We start from the raw sequence: 21,621 nt of genomic DNA on the forward strand, positions 1-21,621 counted from the left end.
CTTTTGTGCCTCGGGCAGCCCGGGAGCTTCGAAACGCTCAGCCAGGTCTGAAGGAACCGTCAGGGGCTGGGGGGGGGGGGGGCTGAGCCCGGGGGGGGGGCTTCCGAGAGCGTCGTCGCGTGCCTCAGCCTAGGGACCCGAGGCCCAGGCCCCCCCCCCCTTATTTTCCAGGTCTAGAGGTGGGGGGGGGTTCCTTTTCTGGAAAGGGCGCCCGAGATGTGGCGGGCACTTCGGGATTATAATTCTGGGCACCGGCAGTGAATGGCCGAGGGCGGGTCTGCAATTTTCCTCGCTGTAGGAGCCTCTTCTTCCTTGTGAGGGGCAGCCGCTTCCCAGGGCCTCTCCCCCTCCCCACTCACCCCCCCCCTCAAATAACCCATGTCTAATAATCCCCCCCCCCACACACACACACACACACACACACACACACTCAATGTAACTACCCTCAAGGCAGGATTAAAAAAAATCTATATTAATAGGAATATTTGCAAATCGTTGAAGCAAACAGCACATTAAGTACATGCATGAGAAAGGAAGTCGTCTGGGACAGGATTTTCTATATTTGATATACAAATTCTCGTATTTAAGTGATAATCAGAGCAGGCGAAAAGCTGCCTTGTGTTCGTGACCGGTCTAGATTTTAGCCGGGGAATCGGGATTTTTGAAGGAATAGTTGTTTAAGCGCAAACATTTGTAACAATCCACGACAGGGGATGTGGGATTAGTAGTACAGCCACTGGCCGCCCCTTTATTTTCTTAGGGTAAGCTCCACTGAATGTTAAGGGGTCTGTAGGGGGACACGCAAGTTTCCAAAAAGCATTGCCCCAGCGAGCTGGGCAGCTCCCTCTCCGGCCTCCGAAGGAATCGCCGCATCTGGCGGTTAAGATGTAATCCAAAATGCCAAGACGTGCGCGTTCAATGGCGCAAAGCTGTCCCTGAGGCCGGAGCAGAAAGAAGTAACTCTCTGACCGCAGCTGCTCCTCACCCCACGCTGAGAGCCTGCAAGGAACTTGTCAGCAAATTTTCCACTAAGTTAGAAGTCAGAATGAGCCCTGCCATTAACTGGCGGTGGCCAACAATGCAGGCTTTAGAGAAATATTTGTAGCAATTATTCGCTGTACGTTATCTGAAATTTGCCAGCCACACAAAAGCTGTCTGGCCTTCCCGCAGAGCAGAGCTGGGGTTGCTCCGAAAATGCTCACGGTTTTGCTATTGATTTTCTATTTTATTTTATGCAAAAAAAAACAAAACAACTTAATAAAAAAAACCAACAGTTGTTAAAAAGCTCTTATGAGCCTGATTCACCTCTGGTTTTGTCTTTGTAACTAATAACGAGCATCTTATCCCTGGGGACATCTTTAGCAAACAAGTCGACTTACTAATACGTTTGCACCTTGTCTTTCCGCATAAAGTTAACGTCTCTGGCTTCCGCTAATTAGACAAACGCCCGATCTTTTGCAGATGACGTCATCCACAAATGGACGTGGAACGAGGAGGAGAATTTTACCTGAAGGAGGAGGCGCGGTGCGATTTGCGCGTCAAGGTTGGAGATCTGTTTTAACTTGAAGCGAGCCTGATTATTTCTGAGTGCAAAGGGATCGATCACAAGAGGACCTTAAACGAATTAGACATATATAATAATTAACATGCCTGGAAGGTTTAGATAAGGAGCAAGAGGTGAGCATTTGGAATGGAAAGAAGGGGGTGACCGGGGGGGGTTCACAGTACGAAAGGGGAGGCAGGTAAGAAACCAGGGAACTTGTTTAGAAAAAGTGCTCCGGGGGGCCAGCTCTCGGTCCGCTGCTCGCAGCACCAGTAAGAAAGGTCTGCTGGCAAGAGGCCCCAGAGAGCCACCTAGCACGAGCAGTGCACCCTGCTGGGGCGCCTTCAGTTTACCAGGCTGACGGTCTAAAATGAATGCCTTCCAACCTTAGTAATTGTGTTTTAGAGCTTGTGATCACAATTTTCAACGGCGATAAACTGGAAGCGCACATTAAAGAGAAGAGCCTTGCACAGCCTGCCCACTGTATTTACCTTGCGGAAGGTGTGCACTGCAGGCCGAGTGCCACCTGCAGCCGCCTCTTAATCGGGCTTTATTTCAAGCTCGGGGGGTTTTGCCCGCTATCTTTTGCTTTGGCACCGGTGCTAACGTCCCTGCGTGAGCCTATGTTTCGCTGCTGCCGCCCAGGGATCGTGTAAAAAGTAAGAACTCGTGTTGGAATGTTGCCGGTTTTCGTCCTCTGTCCTTCCCATCGCATCTCCGCAAACCGCTAGAACATGGTCCAGGGTTGCCAACCGGCTCCAGATTTTCAGGACAGGTTCATCCAGTCCTGATTGTGCCCCATTGCAGAGACTTAGAAATGCTGATTTCCCTATCGCATTCCTTATGGAAAGTGAGATTACAAGTCTCTGGCATACAACGGGGTAAAACCGGGACCGGGTCAACTTGTTCGGAAAATCTGACAACCCTAATTCTGCAACATACTATTGTGTCATTGTAATTAAATACTTTAAAACTAGACACTTCTGACACATTCTTACATGACCTCGTCTTTTATTGAAAGGGAACAAATCTGATCCATTTAATAGATAAGGGGTTATTTGCTTTTGCCCCATAATTTAAGGAGAGCAGAACCTTTACCCTAACACTATAATTACAACACAGAACTGGAAGTCTTAATGACTTTTTTTTTAATATATGAGTTTTTTAATTAACACTCTATAAATGGTCTGACTCCTTAATAAGAAATGCATCTGCCGTTGACATGTTGAATGTGTATTATATATTGTTAATGCAAGTTCTATTGGTTACCATATTTCTTATTGTCTGGGTATCTCCTGCGACTTGAAGAGTAAAGAGAGAAAGAAATAAGGGTATGTTAGATGCAACGGATCAGCACGACTGGAAACAGAGACCAAAATCCATGTATTAAAGCTATTTTGGTTGGGATTGGCTCTTCATACCTGAATTTTTCTTTCCTTAAGGCAAAAGTAGGGATTTTCCATACAATTCACCAAACAGGCTATAAGTAGTCTTTGAAAGTGTAAAGTAATTCCTTAATATATAAATATATAACCTTTTCTAGCTGGTGTGTTAACACATTTCTCTTTTTTTTCCCATTTTTGGGGAAACCTTGAACAAATTGATATGCAGTGGCATGAATGTGTGCTTGACGGTCGCCTTAAGATTTACAAACGTAAAACGCAACATCTTTACCAACTGTTAGAACATCAGATGTAAAAATGCACTTCTGACTGTAAAACTGTATTGTCAGTCAATGTTGTTTTTTTAAAGACATGCAATGTACTTCTAATTTTCTTTCTATAAATAAGGGGAAATAAAAGTGAATAACCAACCATATTACTTTTTTCTAAGCAAATAATGCTAATACATTACAAAAAAAATCAAATAAAAAATATAAATATGCACGCCATAAATCTTATCCTTTCTAATAGGTGCTTATTCTTTCCTTAATTTGCCTTAATCTTGAATGAGTTATGCTAAAGGGTTCACTCCTTCCCCATCCCCATTGTGTCTCTCGGGAAAATAATATATTTTGCCCATATTTTCTGCTATTAGTTGAGTTTTCATGTATTTTATTTATTTGTTTGTTTGTTTATAGCCTGCAACATCCAATACATCTTGTTCTGGGTAGATAGTAGTGTCAACATATACAATAAGTAACAAAACAATACAAAACAATAATCAGGTAGCAAAAACAACAGAAAAGTGCAAAAATAAAGAAGCCAAAGTCATAACAAAGCAATTATTTTTATTGAAATCAGTGTAAAATTATATAAACTATGTGGTTAATTATTATTATAAGAAAAATTTCTAGATACAATTTAGCTGCTTATTGTATATCCCATACCCCAGGCTTAACTTTTGATAGCACAACGAGAGCAATACACTCATTTTTCTGTACAGAAACGTTGCTCAAATTTCCTCTGAATTCTATCACATGAAAATGGAAGTTTTGAGAGAGTTGTATTTACATAAAACCATATATCTCTTGATACCGATAGAGAAATATACATTATATATCCTAGGAAAAGCAAGATTTCACATTGTACCTCTACAGCTAACAGAGGAAGCAACGAACAGATACATCATTTTATTAGTTACCATATGTATCTCTGTCTGGATAGATACATTGTGTCATAGTCAATTAAATGACAATTGCCATATACATTCTTATAAAGAACAAACTATCTTTACATACTCCTGTAAGGTGACTACACAAAATATCGGTTACCAAGGACGCCACAGACTCTCAGTCCTGCTTTCTACGCTGCGGTTGGGGTGGACATTGAGTGCCGCCTGGGGGGTTGAGGTGAGGTTTCTCTTGGTCTGAGCAGGGGTGACCTCGCGGGGGGTCAGGCCGAGGACCTCTCTGGCCTTCGGGGCCTGATTATTATCATCACGAGAAGCCGCGCTACCGTCGTCTGCGAGCGAGAGTCCCGGGCAGCCCGGAAGGCGGTGCCGGGGGCGGGCGGGCGAGGCCAGGCCGCCGTCCGCGGTGCTGACCCGGCAGCCGCCCGTGGCCTGCGCGCAGCGCGCCAGCTCCCGGAGCAGGTGGTCGTGCAGGCTCTCCGCGGCCTCCTCCGAGCGCAGGAGAAACTGGCTCACGCCGTTCAAGCAGCTCCTGAAACCCGTCTGGTATTCGGCAGTCTTCAGCACCGGAATACCTGTGGCGCGCACACAGATCGCGCAAAGAGAGAGAGAGCGCTGTAAATAAGCAGCAAGGTGGCCGGATAAACGTCAGGCCCGGAGCTGCTTAGGAGTTTAACCCCCCCCCCCCCCCCCCCCCCAAAACCGCGAGTCAGGAGAACTCGGGCTCCAGGATCTGCTCCGAGATCCGACTCTTTTTATGTGACTTCGGTCAATTCCTTTCTTCCCGTGTTTATCCAACTATTTGCGATACGTGCAACATTGTTCTCCCTCTCTTTACTTTGAGGCAGTCAAAACGCCAAAATAAGCTGCTTAAACTCTCTATCAGAGCGAGCTTCTGAATCTTAGAAGCGTCTAACTTTCCCGTTTGAATGAAAGCGATAATACTCTCTTCTATTATTATTGTAATGGCATACGAAAGTTATACTTGATCACAAACACTAACCAGAAGGGCTAGCAGCTTAACTATTACACATTTAGCATGCTCTACCTTCCTTGACTTTTCTCTCTCTCGCTCTCTGTATGTGTGTGTGTGTGTGTGTGTGTGTGTGTGTGTGTGAGAGAGAGAGAGAGAGAGAGAGACACACATACACACAGTATATAGGCGGGAGGGAGAGACTTTACAGACTGGAAAAGGGAGACAGAATGAATAGAGAGAAGGCGGAAAAGACCAGGAAAGACACTTTTTCCGATTATGCAGGACTGCTGTCAGTTTTTCTCAGTATCCTTCAGTAGTATATAGGTTTTACCTTGAACTGAGCTCTGAAGAGTTTTCATGTACTTTACAGTCAATTCCAAAATGTCTGCTTTTTCCAGCTTGCGTTTTCTGATCTGAAAAAAAATCTTACAATCAGTTAATACAAAGTAAAGGGTAGCTTGAAGAAATCGAATTGTTACACCGGATTTATAAATTCCATGCTTTCATTTACCACAATTCACTATGCATTGATACTAAAACTTGTACCTAAAACTTACATTTTGAGAGTAGTGTTTTTCAAGTAGAGTTTTCAATTGATCTAAAGAAACATTAATTCTTGCTCTTCTCTTCTTTTCCATCAACGGTTTTGAAATCTGGAAAATATAAATGTTATTATTTTTTATTGACTGCTTTATAGACTGAAAACAATATTATGACTATAATTTATAAAAATGATCATTCTGGCTGAATAACAGACCTTTCTAAAACTGCAACTCTGTGACTTTTCCTGAGTTTCAGAGTTGGTAATCATCATCCCGTGCCTAAGGACTGGTCACTTGAAGTCTCCGATGAGGTTTAGCATTGGGTGTAATCAGTGTGCAGTGAAGGAATGCTGGATTTATACGATGGGCTTGTTTTACATATGAATACAGCCTACGCCCTTTGACCCTGGTCTCTTAAAAAAGGAAGAAGCAACAGTTGTCAGTCCAGCTTGGCTGAGTGGTATATTAAAGTCAAGGAAGCACATTTTTTTGAGGGCTAAGGAATAATAAAGGTCTACCAACTTAAATGGTGGATTATATTGCCCATGGGCACAACTATCACATTATCCAGAACCAGTGCTGTGTATGTACTATTTCTAATCGCCTAGTATCTCAGCTAGGCGGGTTATACATTTATGCATAAATAATAATATTATTTTGCAGAGTGATAACTGATGAGTTATGTTTGAACTGTGGAGTTACCTCATGAAGACAGCTTGATAAACAAGTCTGCCCAGGTATTCTTACGCCACGAATTGGGCGGATGACTTTCTAAAGCTAGGCGTTAGTCTTATAAAAAGATGTCACCCACAGCATGTTTGTTGACCTTTTTCTACTATGGATTCAATACATGTTTTATATACCGACTAAATGAGTTCCAGCACTATCCCTTTTCTGTCTATGTATTAGGAAGCAGTTGTCTGGCTTGCAACTTTTATATATATATATATATATTTTATTTTTTTTAGCAAAGGTGTATAGTAATCCACCAGCCAGGTGAGATAAGTCGTTTGGCTCACCCCTTAAGAACCTGCTCTGTTACAGCTCCTGGGGCCGGGGAGACGAAGACAAACTCCAATAAGTGTGGTGATTCAGCCCATTCTTCCCGAGTTTCACGCTTCAGGCTAAAGGCAATCCCAGATCAGTCTACATTACTGATCCATGTTCTAACAATAAAGCAATTTTCTGCTTCTACCAATCTAAAGTCACGGGATGCTCAATTTTCCGCTTTCTGAAAGAGACACAAGACAGCATATGTTATGGCAAATAAAGCAGCATCAAACTGCTGTGCAGGTGTGTCCTTCAAACGTGAATTACTTTAAAAAAAATGTGACTTAAAAATATATATATTCACTTTACCTAACGGCACTTTACTTCGGTTTTAAAGTTGACCGTGGTGGAAGAAAATAATGAATTCTAGTATTTCGTTCAAGAAAGAAAAACAGCAGGTTTATGAATTTACATCATCTTAAGGTTCAAATTTGAAGATGTATCTTTTTCAAAGGAAAACAAAAAGTCAAAATAAAAGGCAAGTTATGCAAGTAAAGTACTTCAGCTTCTGTGGAAAAAAAAATTGCTGCGTTCGCCCTTCCCGGAAAGTTTTCTTTCAGCAGCTGAGTGGAAAATCAGTAAAAAAGGGAAAAGAAGTGAAGGCGTTCCTCAGATTCTCCTCGCTTCAAAATTCCCCAAACGCAGTCATTTAAAAGAGTTTTGTAACAATCGCGTCTCTACCACAAGACGGGGGAAATGCACCGAAAGCTGAAGAAAAGTCACGTTTGGACTTTTTCTCTTGCCAACGTTCCGCGAATGTAAACTCAAAAGTTCTCGCCCCAGTTTTAAGCCTATGGAAGAGTTGGGTCCTATGTGACCAGACCTTTTTTTTTTTTTTTCTTTAAATGCTATTCAAAGTATTAGTCATTACACGTTTTGTTAGCCTCAGCCTGTATCTTGCAGATATCTAAGCATCCCTGTAGCACATAAAGAGCTACTTAGCCCATGGTCAACATGTAAAAAAAAAAGGAAACAAAATCTTATTTCTAAAAAAAAATAAAATAAAAAAACGAAGATGTCTAGGCTAGACAAGTGGCAAGTGCAGTGCATTTGCCAGGGGAGGATCTGGGTTCCATTTCCCACTGGGGTTCCCTTCCCCTGGTCAGCCAGAGTTAAAGTTGCTTTAGGGGTGGTGTTCTCAGTCCGAGGAGATTCAGCCACTGCTAAAGAGGGAGACACCTGGTGGCCGCACAGTCCACATTAAGGCATTCTAGAGGGAGCTGCAGCTTGTGGTCCTCAGCCAAGGACTGTCCTTGGAATGGCTGGGAGAGAATATAATATGGGGGGGGGGGGGGTGGAAGGACACCCTGGATGATTGCCACTATGGCTCCCCAGTCATACAGGCTGATTCTGATTGAGCTAATCCAAATGAATTGGAACAAAAAAAGATCTGTTGTCCCTTGCATTTTAAGAAGTCGATATTTATTGTGCAGCGTCAGACATTTGTAATTAGCTTACTATATATATTAAGATGCAAATGATGGTGAAACTGAGAAGACCTTTCAAATCTCCAGACATTTACACAAGAATGAAGCTTGCAAGTTTGAAGTTATGGGACACAAATCTCAAATCTGAGTCCCATAACTCCAGGATAAGAGAATATTTGGGAAGACTGAATTGATCCTTTGGGTTTCTATCTGCTATCATTTATTAAGCCACTATGCAAAAAAAAAAGGACACACTAATTCTAATTTTACATATCTTGAAAGGGCAGCTTTGGGTTTCCTAAATCTGCATGGAATATTAAGTCCGTTCTTAAACTTGGAAAAAGAGTTTCTGTCCTATATATTTCGCACAAAACCTACCAGATCAAAAAAGAGACTAATTGGATTATAATATTGCTAAAATAACCTAGGGTTTCATTCACAGACACTTAGACAATCACCGTGTTTAAAACTCATTATGAGAAGAATCCTTTTTGCTAAGGCTTCTTAATGCTTCTAACATAGTCACCCAATCACAGGGGAAGCCATTGGCCCTTCCCCCTGCCTGATGTGCACCTCAACTGCTATTCAAGCAATTCATCCTTGTTTAATGATGGCGTTCTCCAATGATTCCTTTTAAGGATTAAATGGAATCTGTTTCAGATTAAAAGAAAGCGAAGGCTCGTTCAGGGGGTGCGGGAATGTTTTAGAGAAAGTGATGGAAGACAACCAAGGTGTCATTTGTGGGCGAAAAGCCTGCAATTCCAGCACTTTTTTATTTTTAGGGTATTCTGCTCCAGCCTCTCTCCTAGGGGCAGCCTGCAGGGAAGAGCAGAAGAGGGGGGTGAGTCTGGAGCACACAGTGAAGAGAAAGCCATTCTGATCCCTATTCCACCCCCTTCCCTCTCGCTCTCCTCACCTCTCCTCGTGTATTGCAGGGAACAGAAGGGAAAGGGGTGAGATTGAAGAAGATACTGCAGAGCAAAGAATGGACACACAAAAAAAAAAAGGGTTTGAATTACCCCAAGTTTAAAAGTTGTGAGCAGTAATGCCATTATCAAGGCTTCAACCCTGGTCTTGATGACTAGGCTACTGCTGGCAGCTTTCAAATGTTTGCTGATTCAACTTCTTTTTAATTTCTGGCAGAACAACCCAGAACAGTGTTCTGTCAGAAAGTGGAACAGAGCCTGCAATGTATATCAAGTTCTGACTCCCCCGAGGAAACAGAACAGAGCCAGCAGTGACATGGTCGCAGCACATGGCCCAATCCCTGAGTGGATGCGTGTTTTGGACGTGTGCGTCCATAACCCCAAAGCAAAACGGGGGTTTGCGTGTCCAGAGCGCACATCCAATCATGCGCCTAGGTAATAGCGCTCGTCACATGTGAATGCATGTGGATGAAGCTATTATCTATCTATTCCCTCCATGCAAAAAAAAAAAAAGTGCGCCCAAGGCACACATTTTTACTGGCCAAAATTAATTTTGGAGGAGCCCAAAAGATGTACAGGTTTTCAGTACTTTCTCCGACTTAATATCATGGCAATATTAAGTCAGAAGAATTACAAAATTATATTGTCCCCCCAAAAAAATAAATAAATAAAGGGTGCCAGTGGTCAGGTTAAGAAAAGGGACACTCAGAAAGTGAGCATCCGTTTTCCTGACAGCCACGTCTCCCAGGCGCCGCTGCTGAGGAGGCGCTAGTGGCTAGCGCCTGCTTTGTACCTTGGCAACCCATTTGCATTTTGCATTGGCTGCCCCCGGAGAGATGGATCGGTGCGCGTTAAGGGTGCTGGCGCTCAATCATGAGCACCCCCCCGCGCCAATATTGCATCAGCCTGAGCGAGGGAGAGAAAGAAAGAGATAGAGAGTTCACACGTGGTCCTGGTCCCACTCATCTCACCCCCACCTCAGGTCCACTTCTTTATTCTCTATAAATTAAACCCCGAAGACAACTGTTTATAAAAGGAAAGCAATTGCTCCTAATATGGGTGGGGTTTGTTTTTTTTTTTTTTCATATATTGACTTTTTGTATATCTTTAATCATATAAACTTATTTCTTTCCTTTCCTTTATCAGTCTCTGTTTAGATCACTTGTCAGATTGTTGGAAGGGCATCTCTCCTTTGAGCAAATGTGTTTGTATAATGCTGCATTTAATGGGAACATCGCCGCATGCACAGAGAGCTGCCTAACCCTCAACTCGTCTCCAACCTTTCGCGTCCATCTAAATTTGTCTTCTAAGCATAAACCGGCATGGTGGAGCCTGCCAGGCAGCTAACCCTTCACAAGCATTTTATTTTTCCCTTTTTTTTTTATTTTAATTAGAGAGTCTTTACGGGAGACGAGTTGCTTTCTTCACCACCAGGCTTTTTTTTTTTCTCTCCCTCTTGGTTATTTTTCAAGCAGGATGGCACCTCACAGCGTGGAGAATTACAGAAACGCCCTCCGGGGTCCTTTCCATTCACCCTCAAAGTGCTGGCTGCATTTTGTGACATCTTAAACCCCCGCCCCTCCCAGCCCGACATATTTAAAAATGCCAAATTCCTGCTTCCTAGGTGGGAAGAAAATATATAAATATAAAGAACCAGTAATTCTGAAAGTGCTTCTTTAAAAAACCTGCAGGAGAAGTGCTTTAGGCACGCGACACCCCTTGTGCTGATCCTGTTTCCAAACAGAGGGATCGGAGAATTTCTATAGACTGCTCGGAAAGTTGTTTAAAAGCTCCTGGTCTGGGGGAGCACAAAAGGCTTTTCCTAGCAAAACTGTATTTGGATGAATAGCCAAATAAAGGCAAGGAGCATATTAACAGGACAATGCGGTTAGTCAAGGGCTGAAACGCAACGCACAAAGCACTGCAGAACACTTAGAGGATTCTTGTGCAAAGCTCCTCATTGTGTCTCTTCCACACAAGAGTCCCAGGCTACATAAAGCAAGCAGCTTTTGTTCTCTTACACGTAACATTTGACACTGGCTTCGTTAGAATTGCTAAACATCTGGCATGCATAGCCAACTCAAGCAGTTTAAGAGAAAACCTCTGTTGATCCCTTTAAATAAGTAAAAAAAGACTTGATGTTTACCAGAGCAGACTGCACTGATGGGAGGAAATATACCTTTTTAAAAAAAAATGTGTCTGATAAACTATTTCAAATAAGTATGCCTGGTAAATAGTTGGGGGGGGGGGGGGGTTAACTATCAAACAACTTTTCAATATGAAATTTTCCGCTCCCATCAAATTTGAGCTTCTCCGGTGTTCTAAGTTTATTAGAACAATGTATTTTGTTAAATAAAGTCACGCAGATGTTTAAATTTACAGATATTTGCGGGCTGAGTCGAATCACTCTTACTGGGTGATTTGTTGCATTGTCCTAACGCCTCGTCCACCCATTCTCACTGTTAAAAGGAAAATGAATGGAAACTGCAAAGTGCCCGAAATTGTTAGGCTAATTAGAAGTCTTGTTTAGTGTAATTTGTTACCTAATGATGTTCTTCCTTACCCTAAACCCCCGCTCTTTACTGCTTCTGCACGGCTTTCAAATGGAGCTCTTTTAGCAAGCAAATGATCTTTGTTATGCTGATAGATATCGGGAGAAGACCTGCAGAATGAAAAGTCAAAAATCCAAATGGAAATGTGGATCCTGGTGCTCCCATGGCGAGAGGGCGGTAAAAACGCAGGGCGGTGTGAAATGCACTGGGAAAGAAATCCATGCCTTGACATTGCCGTGCAGTAGGGAAACATTTCAGTTGGTATCACCATGCTAAGATCTGGGGATTTCACCCACCACAGAGAACCAGCTAAGGATTGTCCCCTGGTAACAGTCTGAAAACAGTTCACATATCGATTTTCTAACTCCGTCTAAACTTTTTTTTTTTCGTACCCCTCATCTTATTCTTTTTTTTTTTTTTAATCGGAATTCTGAATTAGTGATCATCACTGATTCAAGTGGTTCTCAGTCTCTACACGGATTTCTTCTGGAGTCACGATTGGGATAGTTAAGGAAACACAAGGAAGCTTCACAATCTGCTGTGACACTTAATGGTGGTCGATCAGCTCAGTCCTTACCCTGTGAATCACACATCGTAAAGAGCTGCAGATTTAATTTTACATTGAAATATACATTTTTAAAGAATACTTTATTGACGATATCAATAGTCATGTTACTGACATAATCTACGAATGGGGGTCCATTTTATGAAAGTTCACTTCTGCTGGTTCTTGGGCACTGGTACCAGAACGTATTAATTTACTTTAATTAAACCAATCTGTTTAAAAAGAAAACAACTTTTGTTTTATTCAATTCTTTTGCACAAACTCTTGTGTGACTTCGGAATAACAACTTTAAAACAATCCCTTATTTAAAAAGACACACAAAAAAATCCCCAAAGCCAGTTGATTTTACAGTATTTTGTTAAAATATATTTTTGAGAAATGCTCGCTTAGAAGAATCACGTGACACCCGAATCAAGATGCCAAGTGATTTTTAACAAGAAAAAAGCATGCGTCGGCGCGACGGCTCCATAGGTGACCCAAAGGCTACTAGTAAAGGCTACTAGTAAAGGCTACTAGTAGTTCAACGTTTCTTGTAGATGCAGAGAAAAAAAGAAAAAAAAATAGAAAAGGAAAAATAGCAGCTTGGATCAGAAGAATTCCATATTTTAATTGTATCCTATGAAGGAGAAAGAGTGTTATTCCCTTGAACACCAGTCCTGACTTGATCTTTATAGTTATAAGAACCATGATGCAATATATCCCATCTTCTGACCCTGCTGGGCTTTTTAAACACTCAGAATCTGGGGCAACTTGTGGGGCAGAAAGTATTGAGAAGTGGAACATTAACCGAGAAATTCCGCTAATTGGGAACGTGCGAGCAGCAGCTCCCCGGGGGCATGGCTCAGGGGGTGCTATTCAGAGCCTCGCTCGCTTTTTTTCCGCCACTTTCACGCTTCTGCCCTGGAGGAGGCACCGTGCTAATGGCCTCTGCACGCCAAAGGCATTCGCCTTTTCTGCCAGTGCTTCACAGACCCTCGAGAGCATGTTCATCACCCACAGACCCGATCCCCAAAGTCCCTGCCCCTGCCTGCGCTCTTTAAATAATAATAAAAAAAAAAATCTCTTGGAATTGGAAACACTTCCTGCAAGGTAACCCAGTATCAGAGAGACGAGAAAGGTCCTCCTCTCACGTCAGTAATGTCTGGAGTCAGTCGTTTATTCACTCCATTTTACAACGCTGTGTCTCTTCGGCGCACTTAAAACTGGTATTTAATTCTGCCCGGTCTGAGTTTTAAGGCTTAAGAATCTGTTTCAACGATTATGAGAAAACTCCTTGTCATGGAGAGAGTCCAAAAAGCAAAGCATGTGCAGGCAGCATTGTCCGAATTATCAGAAAGGCTGCTCGCCACCTAAACATTTTCTGATGGCTTTGACAGTTGCTTGGTCTTGCTTGTAAGTATTATTGTCCTTTACATAAGGCGTGGGAGTAATTGCACAGAGCAGCAGTTACTACCCTTGGCAGACACTTGGGGATAACTTACAGGAAGCGGGCAGTTGCTGACATGGGAAGCTTGCTGGGCAGACTGGATGGACCATTTGGTCTTTTTCTGCCGACAATACTATATCTTACTATATCCAAATATTTCCCCTTTCTGTACCTTTCCAGTCTGTTGAGGCTTATCCTATGCCTCAAGAATTAGCAACAGCAGAAAGTGATCTGTGCCGCCACTGCACCATGGCTAATGCAGGGGAGACAGGTTAGCAGATGTTAACAGCTGGATCCAGTGCTGCTACTTACTGCCAGTGCTCAATAGCATTGGACTTGTAAGTGCTTCGCTGCTTGGCCTGTGCTTTCATTTCTGTGTCCTGTAATTTTATTTTCCTGTTATGCCAATAGAGTTTCCTGCATCTGAGAGAGCCAGAGAGAGGCACTGTAATTTTATCTTACTGTTATTTCACTATTATGTGTATATTTTTTCTCCCTTTTTATATTAACCGCTTTCAGGCTGATACAATGCAGTGTGCTCAGCTGCGTACACTGTTTAACCCGCGGTTGGACACAGGTTTTGGATTCGCATTCACAACCCCTTTATACCATAAGGAGATTGGAGCATCCAAAATGCGTGTCCAACCACCTGCAAAATCAATAGCGCTCATCACATGCAAATGCATGTTGATGAGCGCTATTAGTTATTCTCCCCAGATCCCACCCCCAAAAAATGTGCATCCGACCAGCACTTTTTACGCTCAGAAATTAACGCAGAAAATACTGCTTTTCTGTACATCCTCTGACTTAACATCATGGCAATAGGATAGAGAAATACCTACAGTACCTGAATGTAAACCGGTGTGATATCTCAATTAAGATCAAATGTCGGTATATAAAAAATAATAATAAATAATAAATAAAATAGTAAGTTGGAGGAATAAAAAGATTTTAAAAAAATGATTTAAAAAAACGTGTGCCAGAGGTCAGGTTAGGAAAAGAGAGGCTCAATTAATGAGCGTCAGTCTGACAGCCACCTCTCTCGGGCACCTGCTGCCAAGCAGGCGCTAGGGGCACTTATACACATTAAATTTCATCTGCCATTTGGATGCGCAGTTTTCCAGTCACACAAGGTCCTCCTCATCGACTGTAATCGTCATCAAATTTACCCAAGCAAAGTACTTTGATTAATAGCTGCAACATTCATAAACCGTGCCTCTTGTTTTTCATAAAGAAAATAATTTAGTCCTGTTAGTCTCTTTCGTATTGTAAATGCAAGGGGGAGAGAGCGGGACGAGATTCTTTAAATCGATTGTAAATATTCATGAATACAAATCCATTTTCCACAGAGCAGTTACATTTTCATGACGTGGAAAGGACTCTCTCTTAGGTCCCCCCCTACCTCACAGATTTCCGGTAAATTAGCACTAATTACCAACTTTTTTACAGTATGGATGAGTCCCTTAAAGGATAGGTTGGCTTGCTTTTGTCTGACGCAGAGCTATACATTTCCCTCATGTCATCTAGAATTGGCAGGTCCAGCGACCTTCTTATACTTCAGCATCCTCCCGGACAATTCTGCTCGCTGAGCTGTCAGAGCCAAGGGGCCAGTGGAAGTAACTGGGAGCTAATGGGGCGGGTTTTGTGTTGGGCCTGGTTTGCATCTGAATAAAAACCAAGCCTTTATCCCCCCAGCCTCACACAAATTAAACATCATCCCTAGAGGACTGAGCAATCCAAAATAACCAATTAAGAAGAATCACTTAGCCATATAAAAGAAAAAGTACTGGTTTAGGTATTAGGAATGAAGCTTTGTGCTAGGGAATCCTTGCCAAAGGGCAAAAGATGTTTGATATCTCAGCTTCACACAGCTTTTCATACTTTGAATTTTCCAGTTGGTAGGTCTTTACATGCAAAGTCACTGGAATTTAGAGTTTGCAAATGGAAAGTCTATAGTTAAGGAGATCCTTCTTCTGAAAAGCTGAAGGTTATCTGAGTAGGCGAGAAGGGCAAATCAAGTGTTCTTTTGGAAGCTGATAAAAGAAATCAGCTTTTCTTATAGACAGTATAATTCTATGATGCATTAAAGAGAGAATCAGCTCGAATATGTGTGGACAACGACTTAGTGTATTTAAAATCCACAGTAAAAAGAAAAAGTCGATTAATTCATTATAACTTGGAGGTCTCTGTGTAGCATTAATTATAAAATTTCAGGCCGTAGACTCTCTCACTCTCATTGTCTCTCTCCCTCTCCGCATAGCTGTGACATTCACACTTTTCTATTAATGAATTTGCCAAGGGGGTGTGAAACAGAAAGGGGGTGTAAAATTTGGCGGAAAATTGTTTCTAATGTGAGCTGTCATGCTCTGGGTGGCCTGGGTAGGGACACAGCAGACTGCCTGGGGCTTCCATTCAAGCCCTCCCTGAGGGCCGCCATCTTCCCGCCTCCCACAGGCCCCTGCGGTCTGGCCCCTTCTGCTCCTAACAAAATCCCGATTTTCTGCTCACTTCTTCAGCCTCGCCCTTCGTGTGCTGAGCCTTTCATGCTTCATTCCTACATCACACAATTAGGGGCTAACTACTGCGAGTGACACACTCTGAAGTATCTGTGTTAGCTAGTTCCCGCCAGTTTGTAATCACAGCACTTTATCCCAGAAATCCTTGAATAATTGTATTCTCTCTGTCAATAATTCTTGGCCTACGTTGTTGTAGGCTGAGATCTACAGTTACCCCAGTAAGGAAAATTAAGCAAAACTAAATTCATTTATTCATTTATGTATTCATTTATTTATTTATTCATTTATTGCCAACAATTCTCTGTTTAGGCATCTGTTTGGAAAAATGTTAATCTCCAACTCAGTAGCAAATAGGCTCCTGAGTGAAAGTGAAAGACGGGTCAAGCATCCTCAGAAATTCCTTTTTTTTCCTTTTTGGGTCATTCCCTCCCCCCCCCCCCCCCCCCCCCCACCATATGGTTTTGTGTGATGTTTATTTTGTTTCTGTTCATTTGTAGAAATAAAATAAACATGAATAACACCCCAAAACTAAAATAATGAAAGGACGGCCTCCTCCAGGCACCCCTGTGCCCTCTTACCCTCCCCAATAAAGTCCCGTGGCTGGGAATCACCCTGGCCCCCCACTTACCCCTCCCTGGGGGTCCAGAGGGGCAGGCGGGATGCCCACTCACCTCCTGCCTCCAGGTTGTCTGCGTGGAAATGGCGCCGGTTGGCCCTGAGACTAAGGCCACAGCGAGACATCAAGTGTCGCCTTCACAGGGCTGGCTGGCACCATTTTCTTGTACAGCCCTCCATATATTTGTTTTTGTTCCTGCTTTTCATGTTCACCACTTAGTGTTATGTGCATAAACAATATATACAGTAAATATCAATAAATACAATATATACAGTAAATACAATATATACAGTAAATATCAATAAATACAATATATACAGTAAATACAATTATATACAGTAAATAATAAAAACAATATATACAGTAAATACAATATATACAGTAAATATCAATAAATACAAATGCAAGTAAACCAGTGGTTTCATTGGTTTTTCTTTCTTTCATTTTTAAAAACACCATGAAATGAAATAGGAAATGTTGAATGCACATCCCTAAGAGATATTAGGTAACCAAGTAAGGATATTATGCTAAAATAATTCAGTACCAAAAAGGGAAACTTTAAGTGAAAAAGATGATGTATGTATTTATTTAAAAATGAATATACTGCGCCATTAGCAAAACTATCAGAGCAGTTTGCAATAAAAACATCCATAAAAAAAATAAATTTAAAGAAAACAACAAACAATCACCCTCTTCACTGCTAAACCCTCTATCCCTGCAGTCCCACTCAGTCAAGCACTAGGGAACAGGAAAGACTTAACATATTTCCAGACTTTTTGATAGCTCAGTTCCGACCGCACTGCGATTGGTAACATATTCCATAGTTGGGGAGCTCTGCTGGTGAAAGCTCTTTTACGAAAACGCTGCAACCAAAATCTGTATCCCACTGATGTTGACAACTAGAAATTGTGCAAAGACCGCAGGGCTTGACCGGGAACAAACCGTTCCAGTACCCGGCAAATAACGAAAACCCACTGTTAGTAATTTAAACGTCATTCTCCCCAACACCGGTAACCAATGGAGGAGAACTAACAATGGAGCAGCACTCATTTCTACTCTTACCACAAATTAACCTGACCTCGCTATTTTGAATAAGATGAAGCTTCTTGATCACAGCAATTGGCATCCTTATCAACAAAACACTGCAGTAATGTCGGTTCAAATGTCTAAATATACCTGTATTAATTTGAAGGCTACAGTACCTCAAAGTCTGTGACTGAATTTCTTATATCACTTCAAAATGGAAATGCTAATCTAACCTGAGAACATGAACCTTGTTATTTGTTTTATCTCAAATACATAGTTATAAAGATCATGGAAGTGGCCTAAAATGGGCTAAGAATCCTACATCTGGACTGGCTGATGCCCTTCATTTTATTTTCTGTTTCAGAGACCCATTAGCCCACAGTGGTAAATGCCTCTTTAAATAAACAGAATATTTGCTGTGATAGTTCAATAAACTTTGTTTTTAAAAGATTAATTTTAATTGTCATAACCAAATAGTGGTGGAAAGGTTATATTAGATGCATTAAAGAGGATTCAGTTTTAGTTTTGCCTTGGACTCTTAGCACATCCAGCCAGGGCATTAATGCCCAGTAAATGCCCTTCCTGGGATTCACTTAACATAAAACTGAACAGAGCATTCAGCTGGATTCCAAGCATGCTTGGGTGGAACACAATGCATTAATCCCCTCGAAATTCCTTCTCTCACTGACTTACCTATTTAATGCAATTTTTGTCAACTGTTCCTTTGTTTGAAAAATATAATTATACAAAGACGATTAGTTTAAAACACACACATGTAACTCACACTAGTAATAATCCATGTTGGCCAGGGTATATACCTTAATGTCTCTGTCTGCCTTTGCTTCACCTCAGATCCTAAACTTCTCCAGACAAGTCATTATCCGCTAGTTAGATGCCTTTGGCTATGAGGCATTATTGCTTAATTTTTTTTTTCTATTAATAACTCGGGAAGCTAACAGATGTGCCACAGGCTATCTTCATCCTGAATGGCTTAAGGATCTGTTCCCACGAGCCACCTGCTCCATTGTCCCGGAGTGTGTCGAATCTCCCATGAAAGCGCTGAGGGAGAGGAGGGTCGAGGATTCTCCACGCTTCAGAGTCTGGCCAAAAGGTTTCAACTGCTAACTTCAGAATTGTCCCTTTTTATCTGTGGGCTATTGAAAGCTTCTTGTTCACATTCTACTGTTCTAAGCATTTTATTAAGACTGTGTAAAGACTTGCTCCTTCTGCCATCATATTTTGCTTTAGAATTCCCTGCTAGTGCTTGATACAGAAGCAAAATATTGCTCTTGTTTTCCTGTAAAAAAAACCCAAAACAAATAGTCAAAATAAAACACCATATTATTTTCATCCATAAAAGTAGTTATAAGTTCTTTGTTCTAGAAAGAAGGGTGCATCTTTCCTCTGCATGTTATATTAAATGCTAGCTGCTCCTGCGGGTTAAATCACAGTCTGCATAGCATACAAACTGTACAAGTAAAATACAAACAGATTGGCAGCAATAGGTAGAGCTGCTATTCAGAGCTAGAAGAAGGGAGGAAAAACCAGGTCTTGGAAAAAAAATCCCAACTGGAGATTGAGATCCAAATGGACACAGAAGAATGGCTAAACTCCCAATGGACCAGGGTTCAGACTGAGCAAGTCCCTGGAGGATATGATTAAACTGGGAGCCCCTCAGCACCCTCTCCTCCTTTGGATAAAGGGCCCTTGTAGACAGGAAGGTAATGCATTTTCAAAGCAGCCCTGCCTCCGCGTGTATCTCCTGGTGTGTGCAAAAGAGCCGGGTTTTGGAAAAGGGGCATAGGTGGAGTCTGGGAGGGGCCGGGTGGGCGCTGTCCCGGTGAAGCCAGCTGGCGCATGGAACTTACTGCTTCATGTGAGAGCAGGTAAGTTCTAAAATAATAATAATAAAAAAAAAAAGGTTAGCTAGAGGAGGTTTAGGGGTCGGGCCGGAGAGGGGAAAAGGGAGGAAGGTTGGCTAGGAGGTTAGGGAAGTTCCCTCCCAGTCCACTCTTTTATTGGAACAGACTGGAAGGCAACTGGGGAAAGGCCTACTCGGGTTTCCCTCCCTTGCGCGCGAGTTGCCACCCGTCTGCGCACGCGCGCACCGATATAAAATCGGGCCATGCATGTGCGCGTGGGTATCAGACTTTATAACATGTGTGCATTGCCGCGCACGTTGTAAAACTGGCGCGTCCATCTGTGCGCACCGGGAACTGCACGCACATGGACGCCTGCGCGGTCCTTTTAAAATGTACCCTTAAATGTGTGTGTGAGAGAAGGGGCCTGTCTGAGTGAATAAAGGCATGTGTAAGTGAGCGAGAGGTGGTGAGAGAGCGAGAGAGCATATGTGTGTGTGTGTCTAGTAGAGCAGCGGTTCTCAACCGGTGTGTCGCGACACACCACCAGTGTCGCCAAGCACACGCAGGTATGTCGCCACACTTCTCAGTCCCCCACCTACCCAGCTGCTCCCCCTGCACCAGTGAAATAGGAATTCATCCTACGCCTGGGCTTAGAATGCTGATAGCCCGGGCGGGACATGGCACCAGCACGGTTACTTCTTCCCACCCACCCCCCCACCCCCCCCCCCATGACCCAGAAGAAGAAGAAGTGGTGGGCAGCAGTCGCGTGTGCGGGAAGAAGAGACCATGCTAGTGCATGCAGCATCGGCCCGAAGAAGGGAGGCGCAGCTTGAAGAAGAGCAGCGCGGCATGGAGTAAAAGAGGAGCAACATCAGCCTCCATGACGAATGGGAGACCTTTCTAGAGGCCGCGAGGGCTGGAAGTGGAGGAGGCTGCTGCTGCTGTTAAGGCAGGAAATGGAGGAGGTTGCTGTCATTAGTTTGGTAGGGGGAGAGACAATGAGCAAGCATGTGTATTTGAGATCCCAGGTGTGTTTGTGTTAGAGAGACAGCATGTATGTGAGTGAGACTGAGAGTCTTTATGTATGATTAAAAACCTGTTTGTGTGAAAGAGAGTATGTGTGTGTGATTGAGATCCTTTGTGTGAGAGAGATCATGTGTATGTATGATTAAGAGCCTGTGTGTGATTGAGAGCCGATATAGTTGAGCGAGCATGTGAGTATGTGATTGAGAGACTGTGTGTAAGTGAGAGAAAGAGAGCGCATGTGTGTAAGTGTGTGATTGAAAGCCTGTGTGTGTGTGTGTGTGTGTGTGTGTGTGTGTGTGAAAAGCCAGACAGAATGTGTGTAAATGTGTGATTAAGAGCTATGTAAGTGAGAGAGAAAAAGCATGTGTATCTGTGCGTGATTGAGAGCCAGTGTGAGACAGCGCGTTTGTGTGTGACAAGAGGTTCACTTAGAAGTGCCTAATATCCTTGGACCCTTGCGATCGGCAAACATTCAAAAAGGATCTGAAAACTTGGCTGTTCTTCAAAGCTTACAAGGACACCCTTACCCTCCCAACTACCCCACAGCAACAGAACTCCCAAACGAATCTCAACATCCTTATCTCCTAATGACTTCATAACCCCGATTCATCTCCTGTTATAAATGTTACAGTTTTTCCCATAGTTTGTTATCCTATTACCTTTATTTTCCATGTACTTTCAACCTTTCTTTGATGATGATCTTTGTATTACCCATCCTAATATCCCCTTATTGAAATATGTATTTCTAATATCCCCTGTTGAAATATGTAAACCGTTGTGATGGCATTACCGAATGACGGTATATAAAACTCTAACATAAATAAATAAATAGGGAACTGTTATATTCCCTTTTAATTAACACTAGGACTAGAGGGACATCCCTTGAAACTAACGGGGAACAGATTTAAAACAATTGGAGAACGTTTTTTTTCTCATAGCATAATCACATTGTGGAATTTGTTGCCAGCGAAGGTGGTCAAGGCAACAGTAGCACAGC

The 21,621-nt window shown here is 42.5% G+C and overlaps 1 protein-coding gene across 1 annotated transcript; it reads right to left on the reverse strand.

Moving 5' to 3' along the window:
• Positions 1–4,252: 4,252 nt before the first annotated feature.
• On the reverse strand, positions 4,253–5,901 carry HES3 (hes family bHLH transcription factor 3). Its single transcript, XM_029578057.1, has 4 exons — positions 5,848–5,901; positions 5,648–5,743; positions 5,422–5,503; positions 4,253–4,689 (listed from the first exon to the last, which is right to left on the reverse strand). Exons 1-4 carry the CDS (start codon positions 5,899–5,901, stop codon positions 4,253–4,255), a joined length of 669 nt encoding a protein of 222 aa, XP_029433917.1.
• Positions 5,902–21,621: the final 15,720 nt, after the last annotated feature.

This window comes from Rhinatrema bivittatum, chromosome 15 (genome assembly GCF_901001135.1).
Source record: "Rhinatrema bivittatum chromosome 15, aRhiBiv1.1, whole genome shotgun sequence".
Classification (NCBI taxonomy): Eukaryota; Metazoa; Chordata; class Amphibia; order Gymnophiona; family Rhinatrematidae; genus Rhinatrema; species Rhinatrema bivittatum.

What these genes read in the sequence shown, in the direction of transcription:
- HES3 (XM_029578057.1), bottom strand. Translation starts at nt 5,901, where the DNA reads ATGATTACCAACTCTGAAACTCAGGAAAAGTCACAGAGTTGCAGTTTT. An exon ending in AGAGTTGCAGTTTTAGAAAG is followed by an intron (nt 5,744 to 5,847) that starts GTCTGTTATTCA and finishes TATATTTTCCAG; the next exon opens with ATTTCAAAACCGTTGATGGA. An exon ending in AAAAACACTACTCTCAAAAT is followed by an intron (nt 5,504 to 5,647) that starts GTAAGTTTTAGG and finishes ATTTTTTTTCAG; the next exon opens with ATCAGAAAACGCAAGCTGGA.